Here is a 12,780-nt window from a genome sequence, read left to right on the forward strand (position 1 = left end):
ATTAACGTTCAAAGGAGCCCATCAGCTAGTTGGGTGCATAGGGAATCCCATGCAACCCAGTGGATTCCTCTACTCTCCGCGTTAGAGCTCCACCAGAAGTTTGCAACCGCACTCCTCAGCTTGGAGCATAAAAATTTTGAAAGAAGAAAGCACGACATTACATATGTCGGAATGGCATGGGCTTGAGACTTTATCAAAATCTAGCATCTTGGAGGACCATGAGTTAACACGATTGTGTAACCTGTCGCGAACGAAAGCAAACACCTGAGCCTTTGAACCATGAAGCTTCTCCAGGAGACCTAGATAGGTACTCATTCCTCCTTCTTGTGAGATTCCGATAGAGCCTTTGATCCCTTGTCTGAAGTGGAATGGGAAATCATTGCCAAACATGATCGAAGACTTAGCAAAATTGATTTGTTGGCCAGATGACTCGCCATAAAGGTGGATGATATCGATAAGTTCTCTACTCTGTTCAAGGTCAGTCTTACAGAAGAAAAGGCTGTCATCAGCAAAGAGGAGGTGTGACGTGGCCGGACTAGCTCGAGCTATCCTAAGTCGTTGAATCTTCTCACTCAATTCTGCAGCATTGATCTGAGCGATTAGGGTTTCAGTGCAGAGGATAAAAAGGTATGGTGAAATTGGATCGCCCTGTCTAATGCCTGAGACGGTTTATGCATCCTCTCGGCTCTCCATTTAGGAGGATTTTATATTGACTGTCGTTATGCATTGCATCACCCAACAAACCCATCGAGGGTCAAATCCCATTTTCTCCATCAAAGCTCTGAGAAAGACCTATTCCACTCTATCATAGGCCTTACTCATATCTGTCTTGATTGCCATAAATCCTTTTTGGCACACGGGGTTGGACCTCAAAGCATGAAAGTTCTCTTGGGCGACCAATATATTATCGGTAATTAATCTGTCAGCAACAAATGCCGATTGGGTCTCCGATATTAAATCCAGAAGGAGCCGCTTCAGCCTGAGGCTCAAGACCTTTAAGATTATCTTATAGCCAGTGCTACACAGACTTATGGGTCTAAAGCCTGTCATGTCCCTCGGTTTGTCTCTTTTTGGGATCAGACAAATATTCATCTTATTAAGCTGTCCGTCCATAATACCAGAGCTACATAAATCTTGAATCGTTTGGATCAAATCCGACTTAACCGTTCCCCAAAACTTCTGAAAGAAAAAGGCGACTAACCCGTCGGGCCCCGGAGCCTTGCTAGAGTTAAGAGAGAATAGACATCATTGTACTTTTTCTTCTGATATTTCTTTAGTAAGACTATCATTCATCTCTCTAATAACTTTCGTGGAAACATCGCAAAGAACCGATGATGGATCACTCGAACACGAGGAAGTAAATAAATTTTCAAAGTATCTTATCGCAAGTTTTTCGATACCCTCCTCGTTATCTATCCACTCTCCTGAGTGAATAAGTAGCCCTAGAATCTTGTTCCTTGCCCTCCTTTGCTTTGTCGTGGCATGAAATTTTTTTTTGTTTTAATCACCGTCCTTTAAACAGGTTGCTCTACTCTTCTGCTGCCAATATACTTCTTCTTCACGGCCTTTGAGCTCGACTAACTCTTCTGAGGAAATATTTTCATCCTCATGCGCTTTGTCGATCTCATCTACGATTTTATCTATGAGCATCTTAGAATTTGTGGTGATACTTTTCTTCCAAGCGGAGATTGCCCATCGACATTTCCGGATATGGCAAACTAGAGATCCATTGCTTCGCATCAAGGGTTCTCCCCATCCATTCTTAACCGCCTCTCCTAGTCCAGGTTTTCCATTCCATTTTTTATTAAACATAAAGCGATGACACAGACAGAGAGGAAAGTTGCGAATAGAAGTGACAATAGGTCTGTGATCAGATCCCCATAATTTAAGATACTTTACATTAGTGTGGGAAAAAATATTGTGCCAATCTTCATTTCCTAAGGCTCTGTCCAATCTACATTTCACAATTTCATTTTTCTGGTGCCCCACTCAGGAGAATTGGTTGACTTGAAAAGGGAAATCAATCATGCCACAATTTTGAATCATAGCATGAAGGGAAGAAAAGTTGATTCCGATCTCTTCTTCCCTCAGCATTTTTCGTGGTTTCCTATGATTTCGTTAAAGTCACCAATAACGAACCAAGGATCAGAACGAGATATACCAATTCGATTAAATCTCTCCCAAACATACTCTCAATTTTTAACAACAGGGTCGCCATAGATAAACGTCATAGAAACTCTATTACCATAAATAATAGTCTCAACATCAATCAAACGATCGTCCAACAGCATAATCTTAACCGAAAAATCATTAGAATAAAAAAAACAAGACCTCCACTGTTCCCTATTTGGTCGACAGTTTGGAGGTTGTCAAATCCTAGAGAAACTTGCATGTTTTTCAGAAAATAACAAGAATTCTTGGTTTCAGATAAAAACATAAAACCAGGAGAGTATTTATGAGATAATTCTTCCAGTCGGCGAGAAGTAGACTCTGCACCCGCCCCTTTGACAGTTCCAAGCTAAAACCCTCATGTTGGAGGCTTGGGAGGAGTACGGGCATCCTTCAAACCTTTATTCTTCTATCCTGACTTGGTGATCTTCTTTGTTGGTGCTGGCACCGAGGCCCGACGGGGAACAAGAACGCTGGGAACGTTGGTCAACACAGAGGGTGGTAAACCGGTGGTCACAGATGGTCTCTTCTTGGGAGGACTCTTGCCTTGGAAAGGTTTAAGTTTCTTGGACGCTACGGTACTCATCTTTGGGCTTCGCGGAACCTTCTTCTTCTGGCCCTGCATTTCGTTTCGACCGGGCAAGTTGGCTTGAGGTTTTTGCGAGCTGAATTTTGATCGGGTGACCTCACCCGCTTACTGGTCTTGGACTGAGAGATGGTAGGAGCCATAACCGGAGCATGCTTGATAGGAACCGCGACATCAGATATAGTCCTTTCCAAACTAACCATGAGGTCCACGGCAGCTAAGTCCCCCTCCAAGAGATCATCATCCTCCATGAATCCTTATGTCTTCATTTGTCTGTTACAATCTGATATGATTTTCCTAAGACCGAACACACATGGCGATGGAGGTTGATAGATCCTTGGCTAGATCGGATGCATGGAGCAGATGCTAAGGCGTGAGAGTGGAAACTCCCGAATATCCCTAGGCCCAAACTCGCGGTGATCGTCACAAACAGAGAGGGTGGCTGCGCCGAGTTAAGAATCCGCGAATCTGAGATGATCAGGCGTGAGAACAAGGTTTCCGAAATCCTGATGCCCCTAAATCTACTTGAACGAATACTTAAACTAGATGGATCGAAGGCTGCATTGAGTCCGATGAGAAAAACTCAATAAACCGAAAAGAAAAGATTCAAGAGGCTAACTACCTTAGAATTGAAAAGAGTTCTCAAAAAGAACAAAGAGAAAAACTCAAAAATTTTATTAAGATAAAAGTGAATGAATTCCAGAATGAAAGTACATTGCGCTTAAATAGAAGAGAAAGCAGGCGAAGAGTCATGCTTAGAAAATCACTAAAAGACATAAATGTTTTTGACTGAAATAATGAAAAGTTTGAATGATCCTTCGGCTGGCCCTTGACCGACTTTTGAACTTCTTAGCCAAAAATGACTCCTAAGCTTCCGTCCCATGAACCTATGTCGAGAGGTGGGCAATGGACTTAACCTCGTTAAAATCCCACCCGGTAAATCCTTTGAGACAAACCCGAGTGTAAGGAAAAAGAGTATTAAGCTGTCACCCAGACTAGATTAGCTACAGCCGGCGTTCATGAGCACGGTCACAATTTTGGGTGATGCTGGGTCGCCTGGTCCATCCTTGATCCCATTAAACACAGCTTGAACCGCCCCTACCAGCTTCTTAGCCCTGGATCGCGTCATGGGTTCTTCAGGTACGGCCAAATGGACTTCCAAAACCTCAATTTCTTTATATGGCTAATGCTCTGGGTCCATGATCGTATCACATTCATCGAGGATGCTTAAATCTTTTTCTGTCAGCTCAGTATCATTCTTCTCACCATCCACTCTGTCTCCCCAATCGGTTGGAACCGATTCCATTCCAAAAACACTCTTATCCTCAGTATCAGTAATCGGATCTGAAACGGGGTCGAGAGGAGAGGAAACATGAGGCAGAAGAAGCTCATCAAAACGTGGAGAAAGATTTGCACCGGAAGCTGAACCAATTTCCAAAAGCTTTGGGGAGGAATCAAAGTCTCCAGCATCGCTGTTATCATCATCCTCACCCTGAACGACAGCCTTCCTTTTTACTTTATCCAAAAGGTCCACTTCGTGGGCAATCGCTGGAGGAGGGTGAGATGGTTTCGAGATACGCAGAGCAGGCTGGTGTCGGGAATTTCGGGGATTCTCCCAATGATCAAAAATCGGATCCACTCTAGGTGGAGAGCGATTACGGTTGGAGGAAGGTTTCATCCTTTGAGATCCATTCTGAGAATGAGAAAAGGCCCTTCCTGGTCGTCTCTCTGTGAAGATCTTGACCGGAGACAACAGAATCCTGAGTGCGATGCTTCCTCGGGCCGGTAGAGAATTGAAAAGAGGTCTCCCGGTGCTGGGGAAAAGACTGTTCTCGCTCACCACTCAGTCGATGCCAGACTGATCCTCTTCTGTACTCTGGCGGCCCTCACCATCACCTCAGTACAAACTGCGGCGAACAGATCTCTGAGCGAGAGAGCGAGAGGAGTGGAGATCTTCCTTCACAGAAGTGGCACTGGAGGTAGGGTTCTGGCGAGGGTTCCGTTCACGGCGGGGAAGGTCCCGATCAGATCTGTCAGTCCTAAAGCCACGACGGTCATTTCGGAAGCGACTTCTCTCTTTGCGAGAATCACAAAGGTTCCGGTCTTTCCGCTGCTGCGAGGCAAGTCTCCGCTCTCTGTTTATGCAACGCTCGCTCTTTGACAGAATAGGGTAGGAGCTATCCTTGTGGGAGATTAGGTGACAAGTAAAGCAGTACCGAAAAAGCTTATCATACTCAAGAGAGACTGTTATTTCATCCCCATTGTCAAACTTAACCTTCTTAAATTTTAAAGGTCTTGTGACATCAACAATCACCTAACACACGACCTTTTTTGTCATCCACTTTTTTAACTATCCCCAGAGCATCGCCAATCCTCATGAAAGCATCTTCCACCCAGTAGTGGAGAGGAACTCCTCGAACAAGAACCCAGAAGGTGACAGAACTCGGGAAATCATCCTGGATGTGCGGTTCTCACCTCTCAAGAGAAAATGTCCATTTGTTGAAGTGACATGGTCGTTTCTTGAAAACGTTCTGAAGGTCCTCCTCTGTATCAAAGTCAAAATGAAAGCGGCCATTTCCAATATCCACACCACGAACACGGCCTGCGACATCCTAGATACCAGCTCAAGGCATAAAAGCCAAGAGAGCCTCGGTATCCCTGCCTCCAGTGTGAAAGGATCTTCCGATAAGAGTAAGTTGGAATCTTATTATTAAAGCAGAGTTGTCGAAGGCTGGAATCAACACCGATTCGTCCTCATCGTTGGAGGAATTCGCACAGGCAGCTTCGTCATTCGAGAGTCGTTTCATTTTCCTGAGAGAGAAGCAGAGAAAACAGAGAAAAACAGAACGAGAGGGGAAGTGAAATGGTTTTGTTTTTTGAAACAAGAGAGAAAGAAAACAACGAAGGGAAATGAGGGGTGGGTTTAAGAGAGGCGAAAAGAAAGGGAGAAATCTGAGCTAGAAGAGACCCAGATCTAAGATATTTGGTAGGAGGAAGGGAAACAGGGAACAAGGACAGCCCAGATCTGTCGGAAAATCAAAGGCAAGCTCATCCTTCGAAGATGTCCGTACAGAGTGGCTAGAGAGAAAAGTCCGTACAGCTTAGAGCGAACTCTGTGTTTCTCATACGTTTCTGATGATTATGGGAATGCTTGAACACCCTTACTTTAAATAGCAAAACTCTAAATGTTTCATAGATTAGTCCAAGTTTCAACTCATGATCTATTCCAGTTATCAGAAAATGTACTATTGAAAATGGTATAATTCATATATAGAATAAGTTTCAATCGGATCTTTCATTCCCTTCTCTTTGTAGCTAAGAAGGCTTCCTAGTCTGAAAGAGTCTTTCAAATCAATGAAGATGTAATATATGAAACAATTTTACATCACATCAGAAATTGTAGCCACAACGTAAACAACATTTGTCTTTCCATTTTCACGTCTAATTAACAAAAATAATATTTTAAAACGTTAAAAGCTGTGTGTTTCATTAAGGGAAAAAGACACAAAACGTAAAAACAAGCAATTTAGAATTTAGAGTTTTCAATTTCCACCTACAGTCTTGAAAAAACAATACTCTTTTAATTAGCTTACGGATTTGAGAAGATATATGTTCTGTAGTTTCTTCTTTTAATAAAACAACTACACATATATATTAATTATATAGCCACCCCAAGCCCAAGCTAGACTAATCTCTTTGTATTTCATTCATAATTTATAACGTTGCAACTCCTTCCTCTGTAGCCACTCAATGAGTTTGAAGCAGATTTACAGTAAATGAATCAGTTGAGCTTTCCACTGGCAAAATCCGATATCAGCTTCACAAAGTGTTTCGGGTTCTCAACATGTGGAAGATGACCGGAATCTGATACTTCCCGGAAAACCGCATTTTGTAGCTCACACAACAATTTCTGCATTTTGTTCATGACATAGTTAAAACCATGCAGTATTTCAAACTCCGGACCAATCTATCCGGTTAAACCTATAAACTTTGTGATTATTTCAGTAAATTCGGTTGGAGTATACTCTAAAAATTTATAACTTTTCTGACCAACTAAACCCAAAAAAAAAACCCAAATGGTAAATTGGTGATTCGGTCAGTAAACCGGCCCTAGTACACTTGAAAAACCTAGACTTTTACGACTAACCATAGACCCAAAATAAATTAATGAAAACAATTTTTTAAAAATTAAGGTGAATGGAGCAAAGAAACTTTAAACATTTTTTTGTTGATGTTTCAGACTAAAGCAAACTTACAACTGAGAGCTGGTTGCTAACAATCTGATCGTTCTCACTGCATACAACGAGCGTCTTATGGTTTATCTGCGTCACAAAAAATAAAGAAAAGAAAATCAGAAAATATAAATTTATCTGGTTTTTCATGACATGTGAAGTATTAGTTTTTTTTTCTTAATTACGAGTTTGATATGTGAAGCGACGTTATAGCCTCCACTAATCATGAAATCGACCATTGCATCTTCCCACCACGGCATTTGACAATGTAACCGGCCAATCTAAGCAAAAAAAAAAAAATCCATTTCAAAAATCAATTTGACATATGGAAATATATTTAAAAGAATGAAGATATATAGATTTGATCTTACATTAGTCCAATCTATGTTCTCGGACAAAGGTGATGAAAAGGCTAACACGTTGGCCAAAAGCCGAAGAGGAAATGACTTCAACAACTTAACCTGTAACAAATGTCAATTATTAATACAAACGTTACCTATTGAGTATAAAAAGAGTTTTTATAAGACCAACCCCAGCGTAAGCAATCGATTTTGGTAACTCCTTAAGCGCACCGATTCCTTCTGAATACGCATTAGCGTTAATGAGAACCAATTTATCAACCTGAAATATCAGAAAGAAGATGGTTTAGTGAGTGAGCTATTGTGATTGGTTTAACCGAAACATTCTGATTATTAATTTATAAAAAAAACCAGAAATATACTGCTTCAGGGTAAGTAGCGGTGAAATCAACAGCTACGGTTGCTCCTAAACTCGGTCCAACTAAAATCATTGGCCGTTTGATATATGTTTTCCAGAGCTGAAATTCAAATTAAACAACGATTATTAGAGTAACCAAGAGGACAAAATCTATACCACATATTATAACAACTAGGACTATCACTACAAGAAAATTCTTGTAACAAGAAAATACTAGGATTTGTATTTGTCGGTAATACACAGATAAACTTAGGGACATAATCTGTTGTGTTCCTCTGTTTTCTTGTACTGTATAAATAAGTACTGACCTCGAATAGATGATGTCGCTTAGATGCTGCATCACACGGTGGAAGTTTCTCTACAATATTCATTAAATTTAGTGACTTCTTGAAATTGAAAACAGAATCAATCACAAGTTCTCAAGAATCGAGTTTAATTAGTGTAAAATTAAGTTCTTACGAAGATCTGAGAATCCCCAACCAAGAACATCAATAGCCCAAGTCTCAAGACAAGCTTGTTCAAGCAGAGGGTAAGTACGTCTCCATTCAAGACACGAGCTAAAAGTAAAAAGAAAAAATGAAAACTTTCATATAATTTTAGACACACAGTGAGTTCATGAAATTGTCTTGTCGGTGAAAAAATTAAACCTGTCGAAACAATGGAGAAGAACAACGGGACTTTTGTCGTGTAATTGAACAGTTGGTTTGATACAGCTACTCATTACACAACCTCTAAAGTTTCCAATCTGCAACACATTTTGATTCTTGTCTCACACAAAAAAAACTTGAGATTTGGGAAAAAATGAAAAAATAAGGAAACGAAAATCGAGAGAGAAGATGAAGAAGAACCTGAAGAGGAACAGGGATCCGTACAATTCTTTGAGCCAAAGCTCTTGCGAATGGGTCTTTTATGTTCTTTACCTCCTTCGGAAGAAATGCCGGAAACCCATCTCCGTTCGCCGTTATCTGTTGCTGTCGCCGGAATCTTGTCGCCGGAAGTGGCGGAGTGACCATTTTAAAGCTACCCATCATTTCTCTCTCTCTTTTTTGAGCTCTGCTTGTGTAATGTGAGACTTGTGAGTTCAAAACTCTTCTTCTTGAAGCTTTTCCTTAAAAAAGAAAATGTTTACTCCTTCCGTTTCATAAGAAATTAATAAAATATATAAATATATTTCTAATTAATATATTTTTATAATATTTAATTATAAAGATTATTATTTTTAAATGAGAGATAAAACAGAAAATAAAGATAAAAAGTTATATTGAAAATACAGAATAACACTCTTTTTGAAACAAAAAATGAAATCTAAAACGACACTTATTTATGAAACGAAAAAAATATTAATTTAGAGTTTAAATCTCTAATTTTGGTTTAGTTTTGTTATTTTTAGCGGAATATTGATTGTGACGTTTAATAGAGTAACCAGAAATAGAAACGCGAGTTATGTTTGGACTCAGACCATTTGCATGGCATTTTAATTGAAATGCAACTACCAAATTTTTCGTGTTTTTGGACTTTTTAGTGTACTTGTCTCTTCTTCCTGTTATCATTAATTGTATCATTAATTAGAAATCTTGTATCTTTATTTACTTCTTTTTTGTACTTGTCTTTGGAAATGACCACACAAGTTCTTCTGACAATTTACACGCTTTCTAGTTTTGAAAGCTTGAAGACAAAAAGCAATACAATTTTTTTTTCTTATTCTTTTTCGATTGCACCAAGAAATCTACTCCTATAATCTGTTGGACAAGGGAATTAAAGGGTGTTAGATTACTTTTTGATTTTTTTTTTTGGTTTTAATGTTTCTGAACTCAAAATCTGGTGGTACCTCCCACCAACAATAACTATCTAGATTCCACATGTTGATCTATTGATGACACCTACTAGGCTATTAGTATTAACGTGTCCAAGAAACAACGACTAACATTACAGTTACATAAGAAAAAGTTGAAACTAATTCACTAACAAACATTTTAGGGTTATCCCAAATATTTGTGTAGTATGATGTTACAAAATTATAAATATCATAGGCTTTGAATTATGGCATGTTTTTTTTGTTAAAATGAATAATAGCATGTTGATTTCAGTCGTTTAAAACTTACCGATGTTAATTCTCAAAACAGTCTTGCTTAAGTGGACAATTGTTGGATTTCTGCCTTTACACTAGATCTTAAATCTGATTTCGAGGGAGTGCAATTTCTTTTTGCAGAGATGATAAGAACATCTCCATTGGAGAGATACTTATTGAGTTTTTTTATAAATATAAAAATAATATTTGTAGTGTATTTTATTTTGAGAACCTCATCATAATTTTGTTATCTCTATTGGTGAGATACCATTTGAAATCTCTCATCAATATAATCTTATTTTTTGATGTAGGTTTTTTCCATTTGCAGTGTAATTTATTTTAAGAAACTTATGTTAAATTTCATCTTAAAATAGAGAATATCTTATTAATATTTTTATTTTTTTCATATCTCAGATTTTTTTCCTGATATGTAACATTTTTTTTAATTAAACGCTACTAAATTAATATTATTATACTAACCTTAAATAACATCAATGAAAATAATCTATACTATTATTTGCGAAGTCAAAATTCTTACGTGTCAACACCAGAACAATTTGCTTATGTGTCATATATACATGTCATTTTTCTTAATTCTAATTGAATTATCATTAATCCTACGTGTCACTATGGTTAATATGATTTTAATGGACCATTTATACTATTAGTTAATGGACCATCGATTTTGTTTAATTCACCAAATTTGTAAAATGGGCCATCGAAAAATATTAAAAAAAAAACCCTAAAACATTTATCCTACACTATATATATATCGTTAGCCTACATATATTTTTCCATCTACAACAACTAACTCACCCTTCTCGAAGGTCAACTCTTCGCTCATTCTCAAAGTAAATCGGTTTTGTACTTTAGTAAGCCGGTGAATTTTGTTTCTGTGACATAGTCTCCCATATTTCCTTTTTGTGATTTCTAGTGATTATTTTTCTTTTCTCGCCTTCTTTTAATTTTCTATTTTATTTTTTGGGTTTTATATTGTTGTTAATTTGTTGTTGTCCGGGCATAGAGATTTCAATGTTATAAACTAAAACTAAAAATAATTAAAAACAATTATTTAATATATACATAATAAAATAAAACAAATTCAAAAAAGAAACACCATCTAAAATTAACAAAAAATATATTTACTATTGAACTCACAAATCAATTGAATTAAGACAAAAGCGAGTTTTTCGTCTTTACATAATTGTTTTTCTTTTTTTCTTTTTTATCTTTTAGTTTTTTTTATATATATTTTTTTTATTTCTTCATCGTCTTCCATCTTTATCTCTCATTCTTCTCTGACATTTTCTTCTTAGTTTTCTTTCATTTTCTTTTATTTCTTTTTCTTTCACCTCTTCATTCTATATCCCTTTTGTTACTTTTTATTCTTTAAGTTTTTTTTGGTCACATCTTCTTCTTGTTTTTTGTTTTCCTCATCTTCTTTCTATTTTACTTCTTCTTCTTTTTCATCGCCTTTGTCTTCTTCGTCCGACTTTATTTTCTTCTTATTTTCCTTCATTTATTTATATCAATCAAATATATGTGCTTGAAAACTTTAATTATATCTCTCTCCTCATACATGTGTCCATCCCTCTTTCAATATTTATCTCTCATTCTCTCCTTTCCCCCTCGTCCTAAATTTATATATATCATATGATTTAGATAACTACATTTAAAATAAGAAGTATTTCGAAAATAAAAAAATAGAAACACAAAAAATATGAGCTAACATAGACTGAATATCATGTACCTATAAGGTTAACTCTCTCTACCATTTCTCTTTCTCTCTTTATCCCCTCTCTCTCTCTCTCTCTCTCTCTCTCTAATTCTATCCCTCACACTCTCTCTCTCCATCGACATGTCCTTGAAGCATCTATATGTCCCTGAAAGCTTTAACTCAATTTCTCTCTGCCTCCCCGCACAACATCTGATGTGCTGTCTCCACAGCAATTGTCCTATGTGTCATTATTTAAAAATATTATATGGCGTTTTAATTTGTTATGATAGGTTAATCATTAATCTTACGTGGAAATACCCGTGATGTGTCTTTTTTTCCTCAATTATGGGCCATCAATTTTATTTATGGGCCACTAATCTCGATTTTGGTCATAGCCACTGATTTTGGTTATGAGACATCGATATCAAAGACAGTACTAATCTAAATCCTAGCGTATCCATCGTGCTATATATACTCCTCTTGGTCTTCATGTTTTCTTACATACAATGTTCGTCTTCTAAGGTTTAGCATCTTTTAAAAAATAAATCCATGTCTTTTAAAAAAAATCGATATATATATATATATATATATATATATTATTTATGCATTTCCATAATGACAACCTACTCTTATAGTTCATACTTCGCTAATTGAATATTTTATCTCCCGCTTTACAATAAAATTGTCAGGTAAATAAAAATTCATGTTTGTTTATTTTAGTTTGTGCTTTAAATGTTTTTTTCTGCTTCTAGACTTTCATCTTATGTAAATCCATTGCCTAATAGTTCTTTACTTCAAAATTTTTATGAATTTTCTATAGCGACCAGCAATCTTTTCCTCCGTGATCATCAGATTTTGCCGTAACATCTGCCTCCATCTCAAATCATTTTTACAGAAGATGAACATTTTTCTGTGATGTTTACAACGATAAATTTACAGGTTCGTTAAATTAAGACTATCCTGAAGCCATATCGTATATGTATTTTGAATTTCCGATCCATTGGGATTGGGATCATAAAAACATCAATGGCACCCCCGTCTTTGTGGTAACTCCAGACCGAGTATTATAGCCTACTGTAACTCTAACGCTGGCGAAGCCTACTACTTGAGGGTTTTATTGCATGTCGTTCGTGATCCATGTTTTTAGATGGATATAAGAACAATTAATGGTGTTGTCCACCGTACTTTCAAAGATGCATGTTATGCTTTGAGTTTAATGCACGATGATACCGAGTATGTCGAAGCTATCTATAAGGAAAGTCAATGGGTTCCCACTCCTTTCTTCTTATGA

General features: G+C 37.3%; 1 protein-coding gene across 1 annotated transcript; it reads right to left on the bottom strand.

The window, feature by feature from the left end:
- Nucleotides 1-6,289: 6,289 nt before the first annotated feature.
- LOC18022610 lies at nucleotides 6,290-8,767 on the bottom strand. Its single transcript, XM_006405592.2, has 10 exons — nucleotides 8,553-8,767; nucleotides 8,352-8,449; nucleotides 8,164-8,261; nucleotides 8,013-8,062; nucleotides 7,709-7,804; nucleotides 7,519-7,608; nucleotides 7,359-7,448; nucleotides 7,173-7,268; nucleotides 7,012-7,077; nucleotides 6,290-6,665 (listed from the first exon to the last, which is right to left on the bottom strand). The coding sequence occupies exons 1-10, from the start codon at nucleotides 8,733-8,735 to the stop codon at nucleotides 6,537-6,539; spliced, it is 996 nt and encodes a 331-aa protein (XP_006405655.1). The 5' UTR covers nucleotides 8,736-8,767; the 3' UTR covers nucleotides 6,290-6,536.
- Nucleotides 8,768-12,780: the final 4,013 nt, after the last annotated feature.

The sequence above is a fragment of the Eutrema salsugineum genome, unplaced genomic scaffold (assembly GCF_000478725.1).
Source record: "Eutrema salsugineum unplaced genomic scaffold, Eutsalg1_0 scaffold_14, whole genome shotgun sequence".
NCBI lineage: Eukaryota > Viridiplantae > Streptophyta > Magnoliopsida > Brassicales > Brassicaceae > Eutrema > Eutrema salsugineum.